The 21,451-nt window shown below is 56.0% G+C and overlaps 10 protein-coding genes across 10 annotated transcripts; 3 read left to right on the top strand and 7 right to left on the bottom strand.

The window, feature by feature from the left end:
• Positions 1-269: 269 nt before the first annotated feature.
• PG985_013032 (uncharacterized protein) lies at positions 270-2,426 on the bottom strand (the record flags this gene model as incomplete). Its single annotated transcript, XM_066832798.1, has 3 exons — positions 270-2,060; positions 2,120-2,236; positions 2,298-2,426. 3 exons carry the CDS (start codon positions 2,424-2,426, stop codon positions 270-272), a joined length of 2,037 nt encoding a protein of 678 aa, XP_066680848.1.
• Positions 2,427-3,340: 914 nt separating this feature from the next.
• Positions 3,341-4,159, top strand: PG985_013031 (uncharacterized protein; the record flags this gene model as incomplete). Its single annotated transcript, XM_066832797.1, has 1 exon — positions 3,341-4,159. One exon carries the CDS (start codon positions 3,341-3,343, stop codon positions 4,157-4,159), a length of 819 nt encoding a protein of 272 aa, XP_066680847.1.
• An 803-nt stretch (positions 4,160-4,962) lies between these two features.
• On the top strand, positions 4,963-5,478 carry PG985_013030 (uncharacterized protein; the record flags this gene model as incomplete). Its single annotated transcript, XM_066832796.1, has 1 exon — positions 4,963-5,478. One exon carries the CDS (start codon positions 4,963-4,965, stop codon positions 5,476-5,478), a length of 516 nt encoding a protein of 171 aa, XP_066680846.1.
• An 885-nt stretch (positions 5,479-6,363) lies between these two features.
• Positions 6,364-6,898, bottom strand: PG985_013029 (uncharacterized protein; the record flags this gene model as incomplete). The annotated part of the gene is made up of 2 exons (XM_066832795.1): positions 6,364-6,613; positions 6,687-6,898. The coding sequence occupies 2 exons, from the start codon at positions 6,896-6,898 to the stop codon at positions 6,364-6,366; spliced, it is 462 nt and encodes a 153-aa protein (XP_066680845.1).
• A 446-nt stretch (positions 6,899-7,344) lies between these two features.
• Positions 7,345-8,490, bottom strand: PG985_013028 (Lipase; the record flags this gene model as incomplete). Its single annotated transcript, XM_066832794.1, has 4 exons — positions 7,345-7,918; positions 7,980-8,084; positions 8,218-8,407; positions 8,475-8,490. 4 exons carry the CDS (start codon positions 8,488-8,490, stop codon positions 7,345-7,347), a joined length of 885 nt encoding a protein of 294 aa, XP_066680844.1.
• A 325-nt stretch (positions 8,491-8,815) lies between these two features.
• Positions 8,816-9,755, bottom strand: PG985_013027 (uncharacterized protein; the record flags this gene model as incomplete). Its single annotated transcript, XM_066832793.1, has 2 exons — positions 8,816-9,475; positions 9,684-9,755. 2 exons carry the CDS (start codon positions 9,753-9,755, stop codon positions 8,816-8,818), a joined length of 732 nt encoding a protein of 243 aa, XP_066680843.1.
• Positions 9,756-9,775: 20 nt separating this feature from the next.
• On the top strand, positions 9,776-11,153 carry PG985_013026 (uncharacterized protein; the record flags this gene model as incomplete). The annotated part of the gene is made up of 4 exons (XM_066832792.1): positions 9,776-9,931; positions 10,003-10,293; positions 10,355-10,509; positions 10,565-11,153. The coding sequence occupies 4 exons, from the start codon at positions 9,776-9,778 to the stop codon at positions 11,151-11,153; spliced, it is 1,191 nt and encodes a 396-aa protein (XP_066680842.1).
• Positions 11,154-11,320: 167 nt separating this feature from the next.
• On the bottom strand, positions 11,321-13,816 carry PG985_013025 (uncharacterized protein; the record flags this gene model as incomplete). The annotated part of the gene is made up of 5 exons (XM_066832791.1): positions 11,321-12,278; positions 12,344-12,663; positions 12,714-13,077; positions 13,128-13,612; positions 13,664-13,816. 5 exons carry the CDS (start codon positions 13,814-13,816, stop codon positions 11,321-11,323), a joined length of 2,280 nt encoding a protein of 759 aa, XP_066680841.1.
• Positions 13,817-17,691: 3,875 nt separating this feature from the next.
• Positions 17,692-18,754, bottom strand: PG985_013024 (uncharacterized protein; the record flags this gene model as incomplete). Its single annotated transcript, XM_066832790.1, has 2 exons — positions 17,692-18,256; positions 18,321-18,754. 2 exons carry the CDS (start codon positions 18,752-18,754, stop codon positions 17,692-17,694), a joined length of 999 nt encoding a protein of 332 aa, XP_066680840.1.
• Positions 18,755-18,980: 226 nt separating this feature from the next.
• Positions 18,981-20,122, bottom strand: PG985_013023 (uncharacterized protein; the record flags this gene model as incomplete). The annotated part of the gene is made up of 2 exons (XM_066832789.1): positions 18,981-20,032; positions 20,092-20,122. 2 exons carry the CDS (start codon positions 20,120-20,122, stop codon positions 18,981-18,983), a joined length of 1,083 nt encoding a protein of 360 aa, XP_066680839.1.
• Between the last annotated feature and the right edge of the window lie 1,329 nt (positions 20,123-21,451).

Here is a 21,451-nt window from a genome sequence, read left to right as displayed (position 1 = left end):
CCTAACCCTAACCCTAACCCTAACCCTAACCCTAACCCTAACCCTAACCCTAACCCTAACCCTAACCCTAACCCTGACCCTAACCCTAACCCTAACCCTAATCCCGTCGGGGGGCCCCTCTTACGCGTAAATCCCCCGACGCGCCGTCGGCCGTAAATATAACGCCTATCGGGGAATCCGCCGTAGCCGGATTTTTACGACGGACGTCCGGCCGGCGGCCCGTACGACGCTAGCGATTTGGCGGGCGTTTACGATGGACGGCGCCGGTCCTATAGGCCAGGGTTTTTGGTGACGCTTTCGAAGGTCTTGTGCCGGGGCATGCCGAAGAAGTCGCGGAAGTCGTTTAGGGTGCCCGTCTCCCACTTGCGCGCCTGCTGGATGCCCATTATTTCGACGGCCTTGAGGCACTTGGGCACGTTGCGCGGGCCGAAGTTGGAGATGGGGTCGTCCATGGCCGAGGTGAGCTCCTCAAGCATCTGGCAATCGTCGAAGAGGTTCGTGATGGCGTTGCGCGTGAACTTCTTGGAATGCTGGGTTGCTCCCGCGCAGTCGATGCTGGCTTTGGGGGTGCCACCATTCTCAGCGGGTGCAGGCGGTGCAGACGCATCCGAGATACCAAACGTCACCTCCCACGGCTTGGGAGGGACCTTGCCTCTCTCCAAGTTTCTCGCGCCATCTTGCTTGATCTTCGCCATCTGGCCGAGGAACCCTGGAAGTGAGGTGTTCTTGGGGTCTTTGAATCCCATCTCCTTCTCCATGAACTCCTCGGTGTACCGCTCGTCTTTGCGGGAGATGGCGCAGTGGAAGCGGTAGATCAGGTTGAACTCGACCGTGACTTGGTTGCCGATGCCACGGCTCGTCTTCTTCTGGTCAAAGTCGGCGCGGGGGTCGAGGGTGAAGTTGGTGTCGAACTGGTGGAAGCCCATGAGCGCGCGGAGGTAGTCGTGGACCGAGGTCTGGATGTACAGGCCGCAGGTAATGAGGCGGGCCGTGTTGAAGAGATCGTCGTCTTGCTTCTTCCTCGCAGCCTCCCAGGCGTCCTCAAAGCTCTTGCACTGGGTCACGAACGCGTCATATGGGCTGCCACGCCCTTCCCCTTGCTCATGAAGCTTCGCCCTCTTCTTTTCGAGAAGCCCCTCGAGCTTCTCCGTCAGGGCGACGAAGTGCTTGTGCACGTCAGAGCTTTCAAATTTGGTGATGGCCTTCAGAGCGTCTTCCCTCGCCTTCTCCGTGGCCAGCCGCTCTTTCCTCTCGTCATCCGTCTCATTCTCCGGCTCCTTAAGGGCCGCTGGGGCATCTCGAGGTCTTGCTGCCTGATCTTCTGCGAACGCCTTCTCGTACATCTTGCACAGCTCCTGAGTGCCGGCATCTTGGGGAAGTTGCTGCTGGATCAAAGAGACCAGCTTCGTCTTCTGGTACATGGCGGGGAGACTGAAGCGTCCGTTCTCGTTGATGCGCAGCAGTTGTTTCGCGGCGTAGTTGTGGTAGCGGTTGTACATGACCAGCATGATGCACACGCCGGGTGGCTGTCGCAACAGTCGGTCTTCGGCGAACGTGTCGGGTTTGAGAAGCCCGAGCCCGTACTTGTCATCTCGGACCCTGGCCAGCGTCTCCGGTGTGTAGCCATAGAGCGGGGACAAGTCCAGATAGGATGAGCTGTCCGAGATGTTCTTGTCATTGTCGTTTGTCCGGAAGATGTCGTGGATGATGATGGTGGCATGGTAGATGAGCATGGAGGAGAGCCCCGACTCGCTCACCCGGCCGCCCTCTTGTCTCGCCATCAGCTTGTCAAAGAGGTCCGACGGGTCCGGAAGAGCGCCAAGCGGAGCGGTCTTGGACGGAACCGTCTTGGCGTAGGGAGCCCCGGCTTGACCCAGGTGCGGGTGGAGGGCGCTGTTGAACTTGCCGTCGGCAGTGCGGTACTGAAAGGCGTCGCCGAGGTACGTCAAGGGAGGGTGCAACATCTTGTCGTACTTGTCCTTCACCCCCTTGTCGATGAAGCTCTGCCGCAGGGGGCTGTAGTTGGACACGCTGCCCGCAAGAGTCGCAGCCGCTTGGCCCTATGCACCACCGTGTCAGTACAGGAGCCGTCGAGACACTCATTCGCGGCCAAGCTTACATCGAGTCCAGTACCATGGATGGCGCCCTCAAAGATCCGCCCCAGCGCTGGCCAGTTCTTGGGCTGTAACACCGCCTTGATGTCTTGCCATTTGCTGGTTGGTTGGGCAGTTGGGTCCTAATCATGACGGAAAGCAGTTGTCAGCCAGAGTACAATCTCAAAACACGATTCTACTTACCCCAATGAGTTCGTCTCCGTGGAACTTTGCGTAGTTCTGTTTTGGGTGCTTGTTCCTGAGCTGCAAGGTGAGCTGCATCAAGTCCTCCTCCTGCACGTTCCCAGGAGCCCCCGCTGTGTGGCCGTTCATGGTGAAAGAGAAAGGTCTCAATTGACTGGAACGTTGAAGAAGGGGTTGAGAAATATGATCAGAGGGAGAGGCACGGGCAGAGGCAGAGGCCAAAGCTCAGTGTTGATGCCCGACGAGTGCACTCGCAACGTGATTAAGTAGGGGATGTGCTGTGAAGTGATGACTTGGGATCACAAGACTTCGTATGAGGCGATGGTGCGGCTCTAGGCCTGTTATATCCGAGTCCAACGTGAGTCATTCAAGACAATGATTCAACTGCAGCGCCCATTTTCAAATCCGAGACGAAGTTGAGGTTTGCCAATTAACGCTGGCCGTTCGCCCGTCTCTGGCGTCGATAGCCGAGCCTGGGGCTGTTCCACGCATCCCTGTATTCAGCCCAGCCCTGACCCCCTGGCCTTGGACCTGAGCCTCCAAGAGTCTGGAATGTCAGGTGGCTCAGAAGGGAGGAACTTTCGAAATGGAATGAACGTCGGGTTAGAATGGGAAAGGCCGCCGGACGTGCCGACCCGGCGTTGCGGCTGAGGTGAATCCTAATTATCTAGCATTCTGCCGCAATATTTCCCACGTTAGCTGAGAAGAGTAGGGCTGAAACTAGTTCAAACGATGATGTCGGTGCGCATAGTATCGAAAATGCCACAAATTCAATTGAACGCCACATCGGAAAGCTCATGCAGGGGCAGGGTCTGGGCCTGACTTGGTCCATTGCCACCGCAGCAGTACCGCCCGTGAGAGTACAGCTCGCAGGCACTTGCTCATGCCATATCATCTCGAGCCGTTGCCGTCATCACAGGTCTCCTCACCTCAAGCTACCGTTCATCCTTCAAGATTCGAGCGATTGAGTCAAGCCCAGCCAGCAATTCTGCCAGACTTTCATTACCTCGCATCAACTTCCTCTTCTCCGCTGTCCCATCACCATGTCTGCCTCTCCACCTGTTGGACAATACGCAAAGGCACCTGCAGATGCAAGCAGGAGCCCCTGTCCCGTCGTCAACGCCCTCGCCAACCATGGCTATCTGGAGCGGAGCGGGAAGAAGATCTACGTAGAAGACCTGAATGCCGCCATGGGACAGGTCGGGATGAGCCCCCTCCTCGGCTCCGTCTTTGCCGTCCCGACCTACTTCGAGTACCACGACCCCGCCCTGGCGTACATGAGGAAGCCTGTCGGTGCCTGGCAGAGAGCCGGTTCCCTGATCAAAAACCCATACTCTTTCTTCGACTATTTCGGTTGCTGGAAGGAGAACCAGTTCGACAACAAGAGGAAGTACCTCAACCTCGAAGACCTTGCCTCCCACGGCGCCATCGAGCACGACATCTCCTTGTCGCGTCGCGACTTTGGCGAAAAGCAGGGAAACAACGATCCCCAGCCAGACTTGATTGCGGAGATGCTAGAATTCTCCTCCGACGGCGGCAAAACCCTGACCATCGACAACCTGGCCGCCTTCATCAAGGCCCGGATCAGGCGCCAGCTCAAGGAAAACCCTGGGCTGGTCTACGGGCCGCCCGAGCATCAGGTCAATTGCGGCCAGATTGCGCTCATGATGGGCTGCTTCGGCGACGGCAAGACGATCCCCGTTGAATATGTCAAGGCCATCTTTGAGGACGAGAGGCTGCCGGTTGAGGAGGGCTGGACCAAGAGGACCTGGTGGACCATGGGGCTTCTCGAGTTCTTCGGAGCTGTAAGCAACCTGGTCGCCAAAGTTGGCGTCAACTTTGACGTCTCTGAGACTTCTTAGCTATTCCATTCGTCTATTATTTGAATGTTTAGATAATGTTCACCCAATTGCGTATTTACTGTTCATTCAATCCATCTTCCGCTTTGGCCTATACTCTCTTAAGCTTCTACTCGTCTGTGTTGTTGGTGACCTACGCGGTGATGATTCTGACGATGCGCCACACCAGGTGTTCCGGTGGAAAATCTCCGGTAGACGGCACGCATTGCCCACGTTGAATTGGCAACTGCCAAGCTCATTCCAGAGCGTATGTCTTTGCGCCAGACCTCAGCTGCGGCCAGCCGTAACATCAGCCCATTCACTAGCGTCAAAAAGCGATGCTTCTTTGAGCCCGTCTGCGTGAGACATACTAGCACCAAAATGACCTTCTCTCCGCCAGCCACAAGACACTCGGGCCTGTCTAAATGCATGGGGGCTGCGTGGAACGTCTCGATGGTGTGTGTCACCAACAGCCAGTCTGGACTGCGGGCTTCTCCTGCGTCTGGGCCAAGAGTTACCAAGCTCCGGAGGCCTGGACTGCCGCTTGGAATCTCAGCTCTCCGCCAGTCAACACGGGAAGTGGCAAGGGCCACCAGCATATATAGCTGAACAATTCAATTCCACAGTACATTCGCCCCCATCTGTTGCTCCTTTTACCATCATTACCCCATTTCAATATTTGCTACTCCGGTGGTTACTGTTGGTCGCATCTCTTTGACTTCTGGCTGCCTTTTCCCCTTCAATTTTGACCCAAGGTCCTTCTCTGCCCATCCCAAGTGCTGTTGCAGAGACACCAAGCTATTCCTTTCCTTCATACCACACACGCCATGTCCTCCTTGCAGGCGTGGGTTCCTGCCCTCAAGGGCGTTGCCATTGCCGGCAGCCTCATCAACGGCGGCACCATGACATCCGGCTACCGCCTGCTCCCCGCCGTCTACCCCACCGTCTCCAAGTCGGCCAAGGACGGGGCCAAGCAGTGGGAGTACTTCTACTGGTCCATGTCGGCCACGGTTCCATGGATCGACCTGACCACCATTGTCGCCATCGGCACGCTTGCCTACGCCGAGTACCGACAGAACCGGGCCGGCCTGCCCTGGAAGATCTGGGCCTCGGCGGCGGCCATCATGCCCGTCGGCTGGATCTGGGTGCGCAAGGTCATGCTGGTCCCGTCGAACCAGCTGCTGGCTATTGCCGACCCCAAGGCCGACGAGGCAGAGCCCCTGAACAGGAACTCGAAGAAGACGCTCGACATCATGAAGGAGTTCAATGCGCAGATGAGCTTCCGGATGATGTTCCCGTGGGTCGTGGGCGGACTGGCGCTGTGGGCTTCTCTGGGGTTTTAGATCAACCAGCTTCTGAAGAAAACATAGAAGAGCATGACCACCCATATCTGCAATGCCTAAATTGTCGTATTTGTTTGCATGCATGCGACAACTTAGCTAGCACCAATTTCAAATATAGCCTACCACCTTTCGTGCTGCTCCCAATGAATGACGTGGTTCCGCATCTGTCCAGCAGGCTCTGACTCGGTCCCCGAAGTGTGATCCCACCAGTCAGCGGGTAGCCACATGCAAGTTACACTTCGTCGTGCCGTTGTTTGCCGGGAAAGGGAACATGTAGGCAGGACATGATGGGCATAGCTGGTACGTCATACGAGCCCCGTCAGATCAAGCACAAGTTCACGTCGGCATTGACGCCTTGAACGTGGAAAACGGGTATGGACGGCATAACGCGACGTCTCTCACGAACAGCAGCCATCAGAAACTCCTGCAAGGTGGGAGCTGGAACGATGCTTTGGATACGGGTGGTATAACTAGACATTGGTTTTCTTTCTCGGACTTCTTCTTATGCCACTTCGGAGGATCTTACGGAAGGCGTTCAGCTTATTTCACCTTGTTGCAATGATATAGTTTTCAGCGAAGCGTGACTCCTGCTTGATTATGCAGCTATGAAATCACGTGAGATCCTAGTTGGGCTTGCCGATACTAGCATCAAGCACTTGATACCCCTTGCAGATTGGTACCAAGTGGAATGCATGGGAAACGGATCCTCCAGTTTGCCCCCAAGTCGATAGCTTCACGAACAGAGCCTCCCAATTGGCCCAGACGTCAACCACACAGGAATGAGCCATCACACAGCCCCAAAAACATCGAAACCTACTACACAGGCGTGCACTCGGAGTGCCAGGTTGTCCAATGAGATGAATTCGCCCCTCGATAGGGGACTTCCTAAGCTGGACTTGTCGCAAAGAAGTACGTCTTTTCGTCGGTGTCGCTCTCACTTTCGTGATCGTCCATACTGCTCGAGTTGGTACTTTGGCTCTTGTCATTCTGAACGGCACTGGGCTGAGCGTCGCCCGTCTCTTTGTTGGAGTCGTTCTGACAATCGTCCATGTTGTTCGCGTCGTCGGAAGTCTGACCAACGTCATCTTGAGGGCTGGGCTGAGAGGCACCGGGTTGCGTGCTACTGGGCACGGTGCTGCTGGACAGGGCGCTGAGTGCCCTTTTCTTCCGTTCCTCTTGTCTTCTCTCATCCTCATCAATGTACATACAGCAGCGAACCAGCAAGAAGATGCACAGCACGATGAACGAGATGAGTCCCCATAGCAACCACGGCCTTGCCCACCTCGACCCATTCCCTGTTCAAACCGAGAGCAGCCAGAAAGTCTGCGGCGGTGATGGATCCATCGTGGAACTCGATGAGGTGAGGAGAGGGTTCGGGAGTGGGCGTAGGCTCCGGGATGACGATGGTAATGGCGGGCATTTGGGAGAAAGCTGCAGGGAGAACTTGTTAGTGATGGTAAGCTTTCCGTGATGGTTGCATGCCTACTTCTACGATATCGTGAGTTTGAAAACTGCGACAGAGCCTGGACTGATGATGACGACAATGGGTTTGGCGAAAGAGGCCAATTGCAGATACATTGCTGGGTTATATAAGAGGTCTAGTTACTCAATGGGCGTGGCTGTGTGAGAAGAGTTCGGAGATCCCGGGGCGGCTCAACTCTAAAAGCCACCATGCAGCTCACTATGTGCTCAATCTACTGAATCCACATGAGACTTAAAAGGGTAACACGCAGCTTCCTCCAGTCGTTGAAAGGTAAAAGTCCAAGTGTGCCTTGGTGAATTAAAATAAGATATAGCTAATGTGAGGTAGAACCAAAATAAGTCCTCGGAACCTGCGGAAACTTTCCACGGGAGCCACCCCCCAGACTACGCCATCTTGCAGGTGCTGACCTTCTGCAGATAGTAGCCGTGCGCCTTGACATCCAAGTCCCCAAACTCGGTGCCGCTGTTGCAGTTCTGGTTGTAGGTGCCCAGGCAGACCTTGACGTCGGCGGGCGTGTAGTCGATCTTGGTGGCGCCGCCCGGGGCGAGCCAGAACTCGGTGTCGAGGTGGGCGTACCCCAGCAAATGGCCCGGCAGGCGCGGCACGGGGTCGTCATAGTGGGTGATGCGGTAGGTGTTGCTGCCCCGGCCCTCGGTCCGCGAGGACTGGGCGTTGACAAAGTCGGCGAACTCGGGGTTGCCCACCCGCGGCGACCCGTAGAGGTAGGCGTCGACGGGCACCCCCTGCATGGCCTGGCGCAGGTGGGCGGCCGACAGCGTGGCGAGGGCGGCGCCCAGGCTGTGGCCCGTCGTGGCGATGCGGTACTCGGGATGGACGCTGTGCAGGCCCGTCACGACCGACATGACGGTCTGGGAAATGTCGTTCCAGGTATCCTGAAAGCCGTCGTGGACCTTGCAGCCCCGGCAGAGGTCCGAGTCCTTGAGGCCGGCCTTGATGCTGCACATGTTGTCAGTACGACTCGCCCATCGCCACTGTCACTGTCCGGAGCCTCTCTCACTTGGTGATCCAGTCTTCGACATCGCGGGTGCCGTGGAAGGCGACGACGATGCGCTGGGCGGTGTTGTCGAGGGCGATGTAGCCCCCGCTCGGCCGCTCCGTGCCCCTGCAACCGGCGTGTCAGTATAAATGGTCTGGATGGTAATTACCGGCCAAGGAACAGCATTGCCGAGTCAGATGCAGCAGTCTGGCCAACCTGCCACGGCCGTGCGCTCTGTTCTGTGGGGGATGCAACCTACTCCAGGGTGGTGACGATGTGGGTGTCGTGCGCCTGGATCTCGGGGCAGGCGTTGCCACTGCACGAGATCTTGGTCTTCATCTGCGCGGGGTCCGAGTTGCAGTAGGCCGCCGAGGTGTACTGGATGAAGGTGTGGAAGTTGTCCATCATGGTGCCCGTGACAGCGCCCGAGATGGCCGCGCCGCCGGATGCTACAGAACCGTTGGTCAGTGACACTCAGAGGAAAGCGTCCCGACAAGGGATGGGGGTTTGACCTACATTGACCCTGGCCCATTGTGTCTGGTAGAATAAGTGTCTTGAAATGAGCGACGATGGGAATGAGAGGATCGATCGACCAACCAAGGAGTCCGGGCCGGGACTTGCAACTGGACTGGATGGGAAAGAAAGTCCTGGAAGATCGCGAGAGTCCAGCTCGAGCGAGATAGGATCGGATGCCGTACTTATGATGTTGCAGCGAGCCTGCGCAATTTCGACAAGGACGATGGTCGCACTCGAACTCAGGGCAGACCATGCGACGACACGGCCTCTAGACCGCAGCAGACTTTGGAGAAGAGGGAGAAGCCATCGTGAGGCCCATTTGCAGCGCACCCCCAGCCGGGTTATGTAGATGGCGGGGGGTTGCCCGGATGCGCCCTTGGCGCCCTCATGCTCGGCTCAGGCACCGCATTGATGGTTCGGTCGCTTCGCGGTGGGTATTGCGGTGCTTGGGGCGCGCTGGCGAAACGACCCTTGGACTTGGCTGGGTGCTTGTCACTTATCACGCGCCGCGCAGTTCTGGGCAGCAGAGCCTGACAGGCGCAGGCCTGCGAGTAATGATGCCGGTCGCGCAGTGCTGGCCTCGAGGCGGAGCCCCGGTCCTCTGAAAGCTTATTAGCTTTTTTATTATCCGCCCCACCCGGCGCCAGGGATAGATTGGTCTTGTCAAACCGTCCGTGGCCGCCGATTGCCTGCTTTTTATGCGCCCGATTGCCGACCTTGTCGGGACGTGGTGCGATGCCTGGGGCCAACGGTCGTGGCTGAGCTAATCGGGTGGGAGGGTTGGGAGAGTTGGGAGGACGCCAGCCAACCGGCGCGAAATCGTGGTGACCCATAGGACGATGATCTGGCGAAACAAATCGACGGCCGGCCGATCTGCCATGGCATTGGTCGCCACGTGCCCCACGGCCAGCACGCAGACGGGCCCACCCAAACCCGCTCGGCCAAAGGCCGCCGACCAGGGTCGCCAGGGTCGTGAGGGTCGTGCAGGGGTGTCTGCGATTCTAAAAAGCATCAAAGCACATCCGTTTCGACGGTGCTCGGGTGCAGGCCGTTCTCTGCAGTCATCTGCAATCTATGCACGATCCCGGATTTTGCAGAAAAGGAAGAGAAATGACTCTTCTTTTCCTCGGACAACTGCCGTCATCTCCAGCTTGCTTCTTGCGCCGCCAGACCAGCACTATGATGTGTAGTCGGCAGCACTGCACCTACTCTCGATAAGCTTTGGACATCTGCGGTGAAGCGGAAACCCTCCCTCGTGGCGTCAGCAGCGGAAAGTTCCATTGATCCATCTGCCGCCCATCATGCCAATGGCCAGCGACGACCGAGGCCCGGAGCTGTGCTATGTCGCCATCGTCTTCACGACCATCAGCCTCGTCTGCCTCCTGCTGCGATGCTACACCATGGGCTTCATCCTCAAGAGGTTCTTCCTCGCCGACTGGGCCGCCGTCCTGACCGGTGTAAGTGACATTGACTTGAACCTCAGTCCCAACGAATACAGTTTCCAGACCACTGACCACCGACGCAACAGCTCAACCAATGCGCCTTCTGCGCCTTCACGCTGCTGGGCGTGCACTACGGCCTGGGCAAGCACGTGGCCGACGTGGCGCCCGAGGACCGGATCGAGGCGCTCAAGTGGAAGTGGGCGGGCCAGGTCTCGTACGTCGTCGGCTCGACCCTCATCAAGCTGGTGGCCGGCCTGCTGCTGCTGCGGCTGTTTGCGGGCCAGCGGTGGCAGCGCATCGCCATCATCGTGCTCCTGGTCCTCGTCGGCCTGGTCCAGACGTTCTACCTCTTCATCGCCATCTTCCAGTGCACCCCGGTCCAGTTCTACTGGTTCCGGTACACGGCCGACGCCCCCCGTCGCCGGCAACTGTCTCAAGCCCGTCCTGGCCACGGTGCCGACCTACGTCTCCATCGTCGTGGGCGTCATCAGCGACTGGTTCCTCGCCCTGCTGCCCATCACGCTCGTGCGCAAGATCGAGATGGAGAGGAAGGCCAAGATCTCCATTGTCGGCATCCTGGCCGTTGGCTCCATGTTCGTCTCTCCTTTTCGTTACCCCCCGGTGATTATCTTCGTGCTAACTTCTCAGGGCCTCGCTTGCCAACGTCGTGCGCATCCCCTACGCCAAACAGCTCCTCTCGAACCCCGACTACCTGCACAACTTCACCGACCTGGCCATCTGGAGCGTCATCGAGTGCGCCCTCGGTCTCACGGCCACCTCGCTGGCCACGCTGCGCCCGCTGTTTGTGCGCATCAACATGCTGGCCAGCTCCCGGGTCCTGACCACGTTCCATTCCAAGTCGCGCACCGGCCGCCGCCAAGGGGCTACCGGGCTCGCATCCTCCTCCCGTGCGGCATCCCATCACCGCCCACCGCCGCGCAGTCGGGGCCTCTCGGAGCCACCCAGGACATTCCACTCGCACGACTCCGAGTCCCAGCTGTCGCACAAGGCAGCTCCACCGCCACCGCCACCGCCGCCAGTCTTCTTCCCCACCCGAGACCGGAGCCACACGATACCCCCGTCCAGGGAGTCGCAAGCCGACTACACGCCCCGTCCGCCTTCGGTGGGGACGCTGGATGGCCGGCGTGAAAGCAGGGATGAGACGTGGTTTTTGCCCTTGCAGCCACCGCCACCTCCCCGGGGCTCGTACAATCACTCCAGGGGGTTCTCCTCGTAACTAGTCTTGGCGTCCAGACTTTGTCGCCCATATATATATATATAATCATCTTGTTCAACCTCCAAGTGTCACTGTGAAAGATGAAAGTGAAATGGTCACGTGTCGTCCGAGTTTCTTGGTGAGATCCGTATCGGTGCTAGACTTTGACCCGCCACTCTCAGTCATGCTCATCCATTCTGCGGCGTCTCGCGCCCTCTGTTGGTGAACTCCTGGAACAGCGCCATGTCCTCAAAGTCGCCGGCGAGCTTCTCCATGGTGGCGCCGGCGGGGTCCGTCTGGGCCAGCTCGAGGTCGCCCATGAAGGGGGCGCGGATCTCGTCGCTGATGTAGTTGATGCCGCGCTCCTTGAGGTGGCGCAGGATCTCGTGGGCCTGGGCGCTCGTGATGCCGTCCTTGTCGCGCAACATCATGGTCAGCAGGCCGCGCCCAATCGCCTCGGCCACGCGGAAGGGCCGCCACAGCGTCTCGTAGCCGTACAGGCACAGCAGCAGGTACTGGTGCCACTCCGGGTCGTGCGAGTCGCGCAGCACCGCGTTGGCGACGTACATCATGGCCGTCTGCCACAGCAGCGTGCAGGTCGACGCCTCGTAGCTGGACCGGAAGTGCACGATGAGGTGCTTGAGCTGGTTCACCGACGCCACGTAGGCCGCCACGGGGGTCCGGTTGGCCGCCGAGAAGGTCCGCAGCCGCCGCGTCTCGGCCCCGTCGCGTCGCAGAAAGGGCCGGAAGAGGTCGAGGATGGCGGCGTGGAACCACATGTGCAGGATGACGGCGTGGTGGGGGTTGGAATCGGAGCGATGCAGTTCCGACGGCAGGTTCTCGGCCCACGCCAGCAGCTCTCGGTACTTCATCTCGGCAAAGCCCAGGCTGAGGCGGTCCGGCTGCATCGTGTCTTTGGACTGGCGGTAGAGCAGCGACACCTGGTGCATCAACGCCCACAGCTCGCACACTCGGGGGAAGGTCACGCCCATGATTGCTTGGACCTGCGAGGGCTTCTTGGATGAGGTCGCTCCTCCACTCGACACTTCCTGGTTGTCTTCGGCCATGTCCACGCGGGGAATGGGTGTCGTCGGGGGCAGTCTCGGCACTTTGACGCCTGGCTGCTGGTAAAACAAGGATACGATGCTGGCTCAGTCGGTCAGTCTTGCGTTTTGCCTCACCGTACGAAAAGCCAGGAATGCACTACCTACATGGACCAGTTGAAGACTCCCCAGGCCGTGTTGGAAATGGCGGCCTGGGAGCTTTCCGGGATGGCTTCCGTCCTGACTTTGGCTTCTTCCTCGGTGACGCCGAACAGGCCCAGGCGCGTGCCCATCTGGATGGCCACGCCGAGGAAATGGGTCACCTTATGGTCCTTGCCCTGCCCGACAAAGGCCAGACTCAGCAGCTGGGCGCCAATCATGTTGAGCAAGCAATCTAGATCCTTAGCGGCCGCCCACAGTCTCTCGGCCTCGACGCAAAACTGCTCCGTGTACTGGGCGACGCTCTTGTCGATGGCCGTGTACATTTGCTGGACGGGTTAGCTCGTCAATACCAACTCTCGGTCAAGGAAAGACTCACACATCCCCAGTACAGCAGCGCGTTGACGACCAGGGCCGAACAGGACTTCTGGTGCTGGCCCACCAAATCGCAGATGAACCGGTCCGGGTCGAACATGCCCAGCAGGGGGTGGTCCGTCTCGAGGTACATGGAGACGACGCGGGCGGCGGCCTCGTCGGGGATGGGCACGTGGGTCCAGTGCCGGATGCGCAGAGACTTGAGCCGCGCATCGCACAGCCCGTCGTTCCAGCGCGGCGAACGGTTCGTCGGGGACTGCTGCGCCCGGAAAGAGGCGGCCGCCGAGTCGTTGTCAATCTGGGCGTCCTCGGTCGATCGTCCGGGCCAGGAGAACATCATCTCGCCGGACCACCGAGGCTCGTTTGGTCTGGCCGTCAATCAATATCGGACCCCTTCGACCTCTTTCCTGGCACTCACCTCTTGCTGTCGCGTGCTGCGCTGATGGGCCGAAGCAGGTTGCTCTCTTCCAGCTCCGACATGGAGATGTTGCGCAGTGGCGCATAGGTGATGGAGTTTTTGGTCATCAGCTCCAGCTCCAGCGACGACCTCTGCGGCACGAATGCCCGGGTTGACGGCTGTTGTGGCGGAGCCATTGAGTTGCGTTCGCTGCTGCTGCTGCTGTCGCCGTTGCCGTTGCCGTTGCCGTCGCTGTTTCTGTTGCTGTTGCTGTTACTGCCCCCATTATTGCTGTCGCCGCCGCCGCCCTTGATGACGGACAGCACGACGGACTCATCACCGGTCGAACGCAGGAGCCGGAGTGCGTCTAGTGCCTCGGCGTAGGGCGCCTCGATCAGGAGCTCGACCATGTCGATGGAATCCTGGGCGGCGTCCCGCTTGTCATTGTAGACGCACTTCTCGGAGCGTTTGACGCAGAGGTTGCAACTCGGCCGAGTTCCGTCGCACTGGGGGAGATGATGAGCAAGAATGAAAACATCCAGAAGGTAGGAACTTACGCGGGTCTTTTTGGAGCGACAGAGGTTGCAGGCCAGCTGGGTCGCGACACGCTTTCTCTTGCGCGTTTGGTTGCCGGCGGCAGTTGGGCCCGGATCCGGCGTGACAAGGTTACGGGCGGATGGCAGCAGTGGCACGTATCTTTTGGAGTCCATGGCGACAATTGGGGGTCTCTCATGGGGAGTCCCAGTGTACTTGCTTAGGAAGTAGTTTGTGAATGGAAATCAGCAGAGCACAGTTTCTGGATTACCCCGCGCATGTGACTTCGTCATGCCGTCTGCCCAACTCCTGGTCCTTACTTTTTTTCGGTGGAGCTGTAAGCTCTACGTCATCGTCGCGTGCAGATCAAAGGCAAAAAGAAGCCAAAAGTTGGCAGTGCCGATACCAACCCAGAAGGAAGATTTGTTTCATCGGCGTCTTGTGCTTGTCTTTAGTGTCCAGTCAAGGCGGCTTGGCTGCAGTCGTGGTCCCGGCAATGCAGGGCGCCAAGGAGGGTCCGCGTTCTGTTTTCTAGCGCCTGCGCAGTGGTACTTTAGCTGAAAGGCAATGCTACCTAAATTCGACGACATGTCTCCGCGCCATTCCCACGCCATGAGCCGTTTTGAAGGAGACCCTGCCTTACATAGAAGCGTCATATGTCCACCGTTAGCTTTTTGAATAGATGGGATTTGAGGAGAAGTCGCGATTCTTGCAGACCAATGCCAATTCCCAAGGCAATTGGCCCGTGATAAGTTTCTGGACTGTGCCGTTGACTTGGTTTGGCCAAGTCGGTGGCGCAAAAGGTGTCGATGCAAGGTCCGGTAAGATCCGCAGCTGCGATGATCGTTGGCCTCTCTATCGTGGTCTTTCGTTTCGAGTAAGATGGTGCATCATTCTCGGTGATGACCTTGAACAAATTGACTTGAGCACCAAGAATCGACATTTATATAAGTTGTTCGCATTCTTTATTCGTGAGGAGCGAGTTCGCTCCTTTTGATTCTGTACCGACGGTACCTGGAGAACTTTACACTCTTCAGGGCATTGCCGGCTGCGTGAGCGCATACGGCGTACCCCTCTCTTATCGGTGCATGCCCTCAATTGCAAGACTGTTATATTAGAAGATGTGGTCAAGTCGCAGAACAGACAAACACCTGCTTGCCTTCATTTTCTGATGCACGACCCCGCCTGAAGTTGGACTAAGTTATCGCTACAGAGGGGAGGGCCTTGCTAGTACACAATGCCCTGCACTACCATATCTGAGTTTCATTGACACACCATCTCGCAGCTCAACACAACGCAGTAAGTAGTTAGAGTGAACACCCAGAAGACTCGGATTAGTCACGAAACGGTCTGTATGATCTGCACAGTATTATTAGATTATACCACAACCAAACGCCCTGGCGGTGTCCAATGGTCCCTGGTCTTGAAATGCCTGTCCTACTAACTACCTCTATGTATATCCTGCCGTCGCAGCTCATGCGGAATCGGCTTTGAAGAGGCCTGAAGGTATACATAAGCTGCAACGTAGCTCAATGCAGCCATAGAAACGTGTACTGGCGCATTAGATCTTCCCAAATGACCGCAATGCAAATCATTGTTAACCCAATGGCCCCTCAAATTGCATTTGATCTTCCCGATCCCGCTTCATGCGATTGAGAGCTTGACACAACCGGTCTCCGGTTTTGACTTCAAGTATAAGCCTGCCAGACCCAGCTGCTAACGGACGAGTCGCCGTCAACCGAGCCAGTTGATCCCAGCCTAGTTGCGTGAGTTCGATCATAACGGGGGGCGAGCTGCTTCTTTCCGGGAACTCGGCCTGGGTTCCCATTATTATTGCTCTGCTGTCAGCCGGAGGGCAGGGTATCGCTGGCCGAGGGTGAGACCGAGGAACAAGCGTCGGCTCCGGAAGCATTGCCGGAGGTTGATAGCGACAATAAACAATGAGTTCTTGGTAAGACTGCGCGGAGAGCGCATAGTCAGGCCCGTCCGGGTCGTAAGGACGTAGATACATAAGATGGATCCTGTATCGCTCTGCTGTATTGACGTAAGAATACTTTAGTAGATGCGGCCACATGGGGTCTAAGAAGAGCAGCCTTGAGTTGTCTGGGTGGGGGTTGCACGGGAATATGGGCAGGTACGACATTCGAATTTGGGCGCTGTATGGGTGAATAAGTGGATGTTTGTCTTCCAGATCAGTCTCGCCGAAAGAGGTCAGCTGTAAGAAACCAGTGTTAGTCCCAGATCCATATTCGAAGGTTGTCCGAAGGTTTGGACTTGTAAGCACCCACCACTCGCTTCTTCTTTCTTCTTTCTTTTTTTTTCGATTCGTACCAAAGTTTTTCAGCAGAAATAAAAAACTTATAAAGAGTAGGTTACTTTAAAAATAATAAATTTAAAAATAAGGTATTATACCCGATATTTTTAAAATTTTTAAAAATATTTTAATAATTATAACTCTTATAAATCGATAAAAGTTTAATAACGGCCGGTAATTATAAAATTCCTCTCCGATTCCGGTTCTATCTCCGGTTATAATAATTTAGCGAACTGCGTATAAAAAGTTATCCTCGCTTCCTCTATCGACTATTTAAATTAAGTTTTTTATTTAATATAATTACATATATTATCTATTATAACTTATTAAAAAATATAATATATCTACTCCGTTACGCTTATTTATTATAACGACGAAGATTTTCAAAACTAATCGACGCCGAATATACTATAAATTATTCGAAAAAATAAAGAATAATTAATATAAAATTACCTATTTTAATATTATAAAGTTTTAAAAATAAAATTAAAAAAAAGGGCTTCGAAAAAATATAAAACATATTAAGCGTAAAACTATAATAAAATTTATATTTAAATTAGCTTTTTATAATATGTATATTATCGATTATAAACTTTTTTTAAAAAAAATAATCGATAATAATAAAGCTTTTTTTATTAAATAAATTAAACTATTCGACGAGTTTCAAAACGAAATAAATAAAATTAAAGGTTTAATTTAAATCTTTTTTCTTAATAATATTTAAAAGGACTTTTAAATTCGGGCGTTAATTAAAGGGCTCGACAAAAAGAATAACGAATAAATCGAGGCGGTAATGAACTAAGCCGGAGCCACACGTAATAATACTTATCGGAACGTTAAAGGGAGGGAGGGAGGGAGGGAGGGCGTTATATAAGGCTAACCAGGTAGTTTTAAACCTTACCGATCGATAATATATTAATATTTCACACATAAATAAAAACTTTTAAACGAGTACAGTTTAGCCTCTTACCTAAAAGGAACCTACCACTCGCACTTCAACCTTGCCCTGTTCGCTTTTGGGCGACAGGATCACCATGGGATGGCCATAGCAGTCCTCGTCGAGCTCCGGTTCATCATCTTCGCCGATCCTTGCGTGTCTCCAGCTCGGCAGCCAGACAATGAGGCCCGACAGCAGGGCGCGCGACTTGTCATGGACGGGCCGCCACGGGACCTTTCGTCCTGGTTGGGCTTGGTTTGTACCATGCGCAACGATTGTGGTTGTGTCATCTGGCATATTGATTTCCTGGTTGTGCAACTAGTGAGAATGGGCGACAGACTGACGTTTTGTTCTCCGAAGGTGGTTGAGGTGAATTAATACCCGGATTTGCCACAACTGTAAAGTGGTGGGATATTGCAGCTCTTGCGGCACGACACGTTTGCTGGGTTGTTTCATCCAGAACAGTCGCCAATCGAGCAGAAAGAATGTAAGGTATTAAGAAGAGAAGAATACCCAATCAACAATCGATGGTTCAATGACCTGCACCTTCCTTGCTTGGAGGGACGAGCAATCATATAGATTGAACCTACAAAAGCCGTCACACTCTGCTCACATGTTGAAAATGAATTCCATTTCCCATCGGGCACGTCAAGGCCATCCCTGCCTCCCAACAGCCCAATCCGGGTTTTTATCACTCTTGTTTCCTAATTGGGGCGCTTGGCGGGCCGATCCCGAAAACATGTAATACTAGACCTTCAGATCTACCAAAGTTCAACTGCTGCGTGCAAATTGCTCCCGATTCAAGCCAGACCCGCGGCAGCTCGGGCAGCAAAGACCTCCTTCCTCCATGCCCGGTAAAAGTCTTTTGATTCTTGGTGCCCCGGCCAGTTTGGGTCACCCCGGAACTTCATTCCCCTCAAGTGGGCACCCACGTCAATTTCTTGGTAGGGCCTGCCGTCGATCTGGACCGTGATGACGCCGACCCGTTCCAGGACGAGGCGGGCATACCTGACCTCATACTTGCCCCCACGGATGATGAACCGCAGCGTGTTGAGCAGCTCGTTTGCCAGCCATTCTGGACGCAGCAGCTTCTTTCGGTAGCTTTTGTTCCCAGCCGGGCCTCCGAAGCATCTGGCGGCCATGCACTCTCGGTATTCACCGTTCAAGGCTAACGGATGCTGCTCATCGGGCGTGGGCGTAACGAAATTGAGCACCAGACGATGGACGACCATGTGGCGGTCCACCTTATCGAAACATTCGGCAGCGACTGGCCGGCCAGTGGGGCCAGCCCGGAGAAAGCGCTCCAGGGCGTAGTAGAACGTGTGTTTGTAATATGGAGGGCCGTCACTACATTTGTCCCAGATGCTGAATAGCTCAGAACGTCAGACCAAGGCTGGAGAGAAAGTATACAGAGCCAATTTCAACTTACGTTCTTTCCGCGGGCAGATCCGAGTCGGGAATCACGCCCACCATGCGGATGACGGCCTCGACCTGGTCTAGGACGGGCGAGCAGGTCGGGGTTCGTAGAGGAGTCACCCAGAGCTCCTTCTCCTCGAGGAGCATGACGTCGACCTTGCAGCTCCGCCCTTCTTTTCTTTGCAGCCGGGCCACGGCGTCTTGGACTTCGGCGTTCAGTTGCCGGTTCACCAGCAGGAGTGGGGTCGCCGTGGGCTGCGCCGTCTTGGGTTCGTAGAGGACCTTGTGCTTGAGCAGCCAGGCCCCTGTTCTCACGTCCACAATCGGAACGCGCTCTTCTCCTGCAAGCTGCTGCTCGCGTCCTGCTGGCGGGGTGCGCTCGTGTTGGAGGACCCACTGCAGGATCTCGTCCCGGATCTCGCGCGAGAGACCAAGCAGGGAAGCCATGGCGAATTGACAGGGGCTTGTTGTATGGGATGATATCAGAAATTTCTAAGCTGGTTATGAGGTGAAGAAGTGCCGCCAATACCGAAATTTGATGTTGAGGAAACGTGCGCAAGAGTTCACAGGCAGTGGATGTGGCACCTAGCGTTACTTATTAGTCGCTGGCTGAACTATATTAAGTAAAAAAATGCTCCAAGGTTCACCTGGGGGACTGGCGTATCTCAAGGTCTCATTGACTTGGTACCATCACCCCCGCACCGCTGTCCGTCCGGCTGCTTCCCGTCATGCTCGCGCATCTCTTCCTCGAGACCATGCTGACCTGACTGCTACAGCCTTCTCCTGGGCGCCGAGGCAGGCCCCCGGACCGTCTGGTCCTGCGCCTTCGCACAAACACCCGCAGCGTGGGCAGGCTCACGGCCATCAGACTGGCCACGATCTCGACCAGCGCCCAGACGTCAATGGTGTGGGTGATGTTGGCCCGGGGCACGTGCTGGACCAGCTTGAGGGTGACGAACCGCGCGAGGGCCGCCGTGATGCTCAGGGCCGACATGGCCACCACGAAGGCAACACCGGTCAACTCGGCCCTCCCAATCACGGCCACGGGCTGCTCCTGCAGCTGCAAAGCATCCGTCGCCATCAAGACCCGGCGCTCGCGGCTTTTGGTGAAGAGGGCGATGAGCGGCAGGCTCAGGATGGCGAGGTCCGTCGCGATGTTGGCCACGGTCGAGATGGTGACCGAGTTGATGTCGTGCACGGCGGAGCAGAGCTGCCCGTCGATGTTCCAGTTGCTGCTGACGGGGCGGCACCAGGCTGTCAGCAGGGCAGTGTGCAGACCAAAGGTGGCCGCCGTGAAGACGGTGCAGCTGACGAGCACAACCCGGATCCATCCACGCTGCTGGACCGACGTGCCACCGCCATCGACCGGCAGGAGGACGCCGGCGAAGAAGGCCAGCAGGGCGAACTTGGCGGCCCACAGCGAGATGTAGATGAAGAAGAGCGAGACCCAGGAGACGTACAGCAGGTGGGCCGACTGCGACCGGGGCACCATGTAGTAGAGCTGCGACTGGTCCGGGTAATGGATGTAGCGGTACCGCAGCATGTTCTTCCAGGCGTTGATGCTGATGAGCACGATGCCCGCGAGCCACGAGAGCACCACCAGCCCGTCCGAGACGTTGCGCGTCCACGGCTGCGCCTTGTTCTCCTTGTACCGCAGCCAGAACCGCAGGAGGAGGGGCAGCAGCGCCAGCGTCATGCCGGTCCAGTCAATGGCGATGAAGGCAGCTAAAATTGGAGTATTAACACCATGCGCGATCTGGAGAAAGAGGGCGGTCCCGACGTACGTAGGGGTATGTCGATGTCGTGGTACACCATCGTGACCCGGTTTCCCGGCGGAGATCACACTTCAATGAGCGGCTTGGGGATGAGATGGATACCCAACTTGAGCAGCAACTCAAGGAAATAGTCTACCCTGAAACTTGATTATGTCAATGACGGGATGCCAGACCCGGGGCTCTTCCATCGCAAGGGATGTCGTATTTACATACCTGCGACCCATGGCGGAGGTTTCCAGTGTGTGTGCAGTCCCGAGTTGGCGGTTCAGCTGGGGTGCCACCGATCGCTATTTTTAGTCCCAAGGTGCGCTTACCTGAGCATGCTTCGCCCCCCGGTCATGGTTCATGGGGATGCCAATCAGGTTGCGCGCAGACCACATGCGGCGGGAAGCCCGGGCCTTGGTCATTTCCCGTTTCGAGCGGTATGCTAGCAGTAGCTCCCCGCGTCTGGCATAGGGCTTACGCGCTGTCAGTCCTGATAGGGCTGGAAGGCGCGACCGCTGGGCCCTTAGTAATCGCCCACGGCCACGGCACTCGCCAAATCCCAGCTGAGATAGCCATCATTGAAAAGCTATTCGGGCGACCGGCATGGGTGGGTGTGCGCTGACGAAACGGCATATGTCGCATTGGTTGCGTTACGAGCGGTGGGCAAGTCAAGCATTTAGGGAGCAGACCGAGTGATGGCAATATGCGAAAAACAAATGTTCCATCTCATTGGCCTGAATAGGGGCAGCCTGAGCTTGGAATGGCCGTCAAGGTTATTTCATCTCTTTATCTAGCTGCAACGGCGGCTTCCTTGAGCAGTGGTTCTGCTTGCTGCGGACTTTGCTGTGAGCCAAACCTATCCGCAACCAGCCTACTCTTGAGACGGTCGCCCTTTATGATTCTCTAGATGGCGACAACCTTTGAGCATCGTGACCACATCATGTGTTTTAGCAACAACATGTATGCAAGCATTTCCAGATACTGGAATATGGCAGTATATCGGTAGGAAGTGATACGTATAAAGAGTTGTCCTTCTGGGCCGTCTTCTTGAGTCTAAAGATGAACCAGAACAATTCCAAAACCACCAGTCGCCTTAAATTCGCGATTCAACGCCATCGTACTTTCTACAAAACCAATTCAACATCATGACGGGCCTCGAAAACTCTAGAGACAAACGCAATACCTGCGGCAAGTGCCATAATCCCAATGAAGCATGTGTGGTGGCGCCTGCCCCTCCACAGCCGCCGCCGCCGCCGCCGCCGGCACCGAGCCCTCAGCGTTGATCTTAAACAGGATGGCCAAGCATTAAATTTCTTGGTGGAACAATTGGCCGAAGACTTCTTATTTACAGCCATTGCCTCTCTTTTCTGGGTGATGTAGTCAA

The sequence above is a fragment of the Apiospora marii genome (genome assembly GCF_038362585.1).
Source record: "Apiospora marii strain CBS 49790 chromosome Unknown utg000009l_segment0_segment0, whole genome shotgun sequence".
NCBI lineage: Eukaryota > Fungi > Ascomycota > Sordariomycetes > Amphisphaeriales > Apiosporaceae > Apiospora > Apiospora marii.
This window is presented reverse-complemented; position numbering and strand designations above follow the sequence as displayed.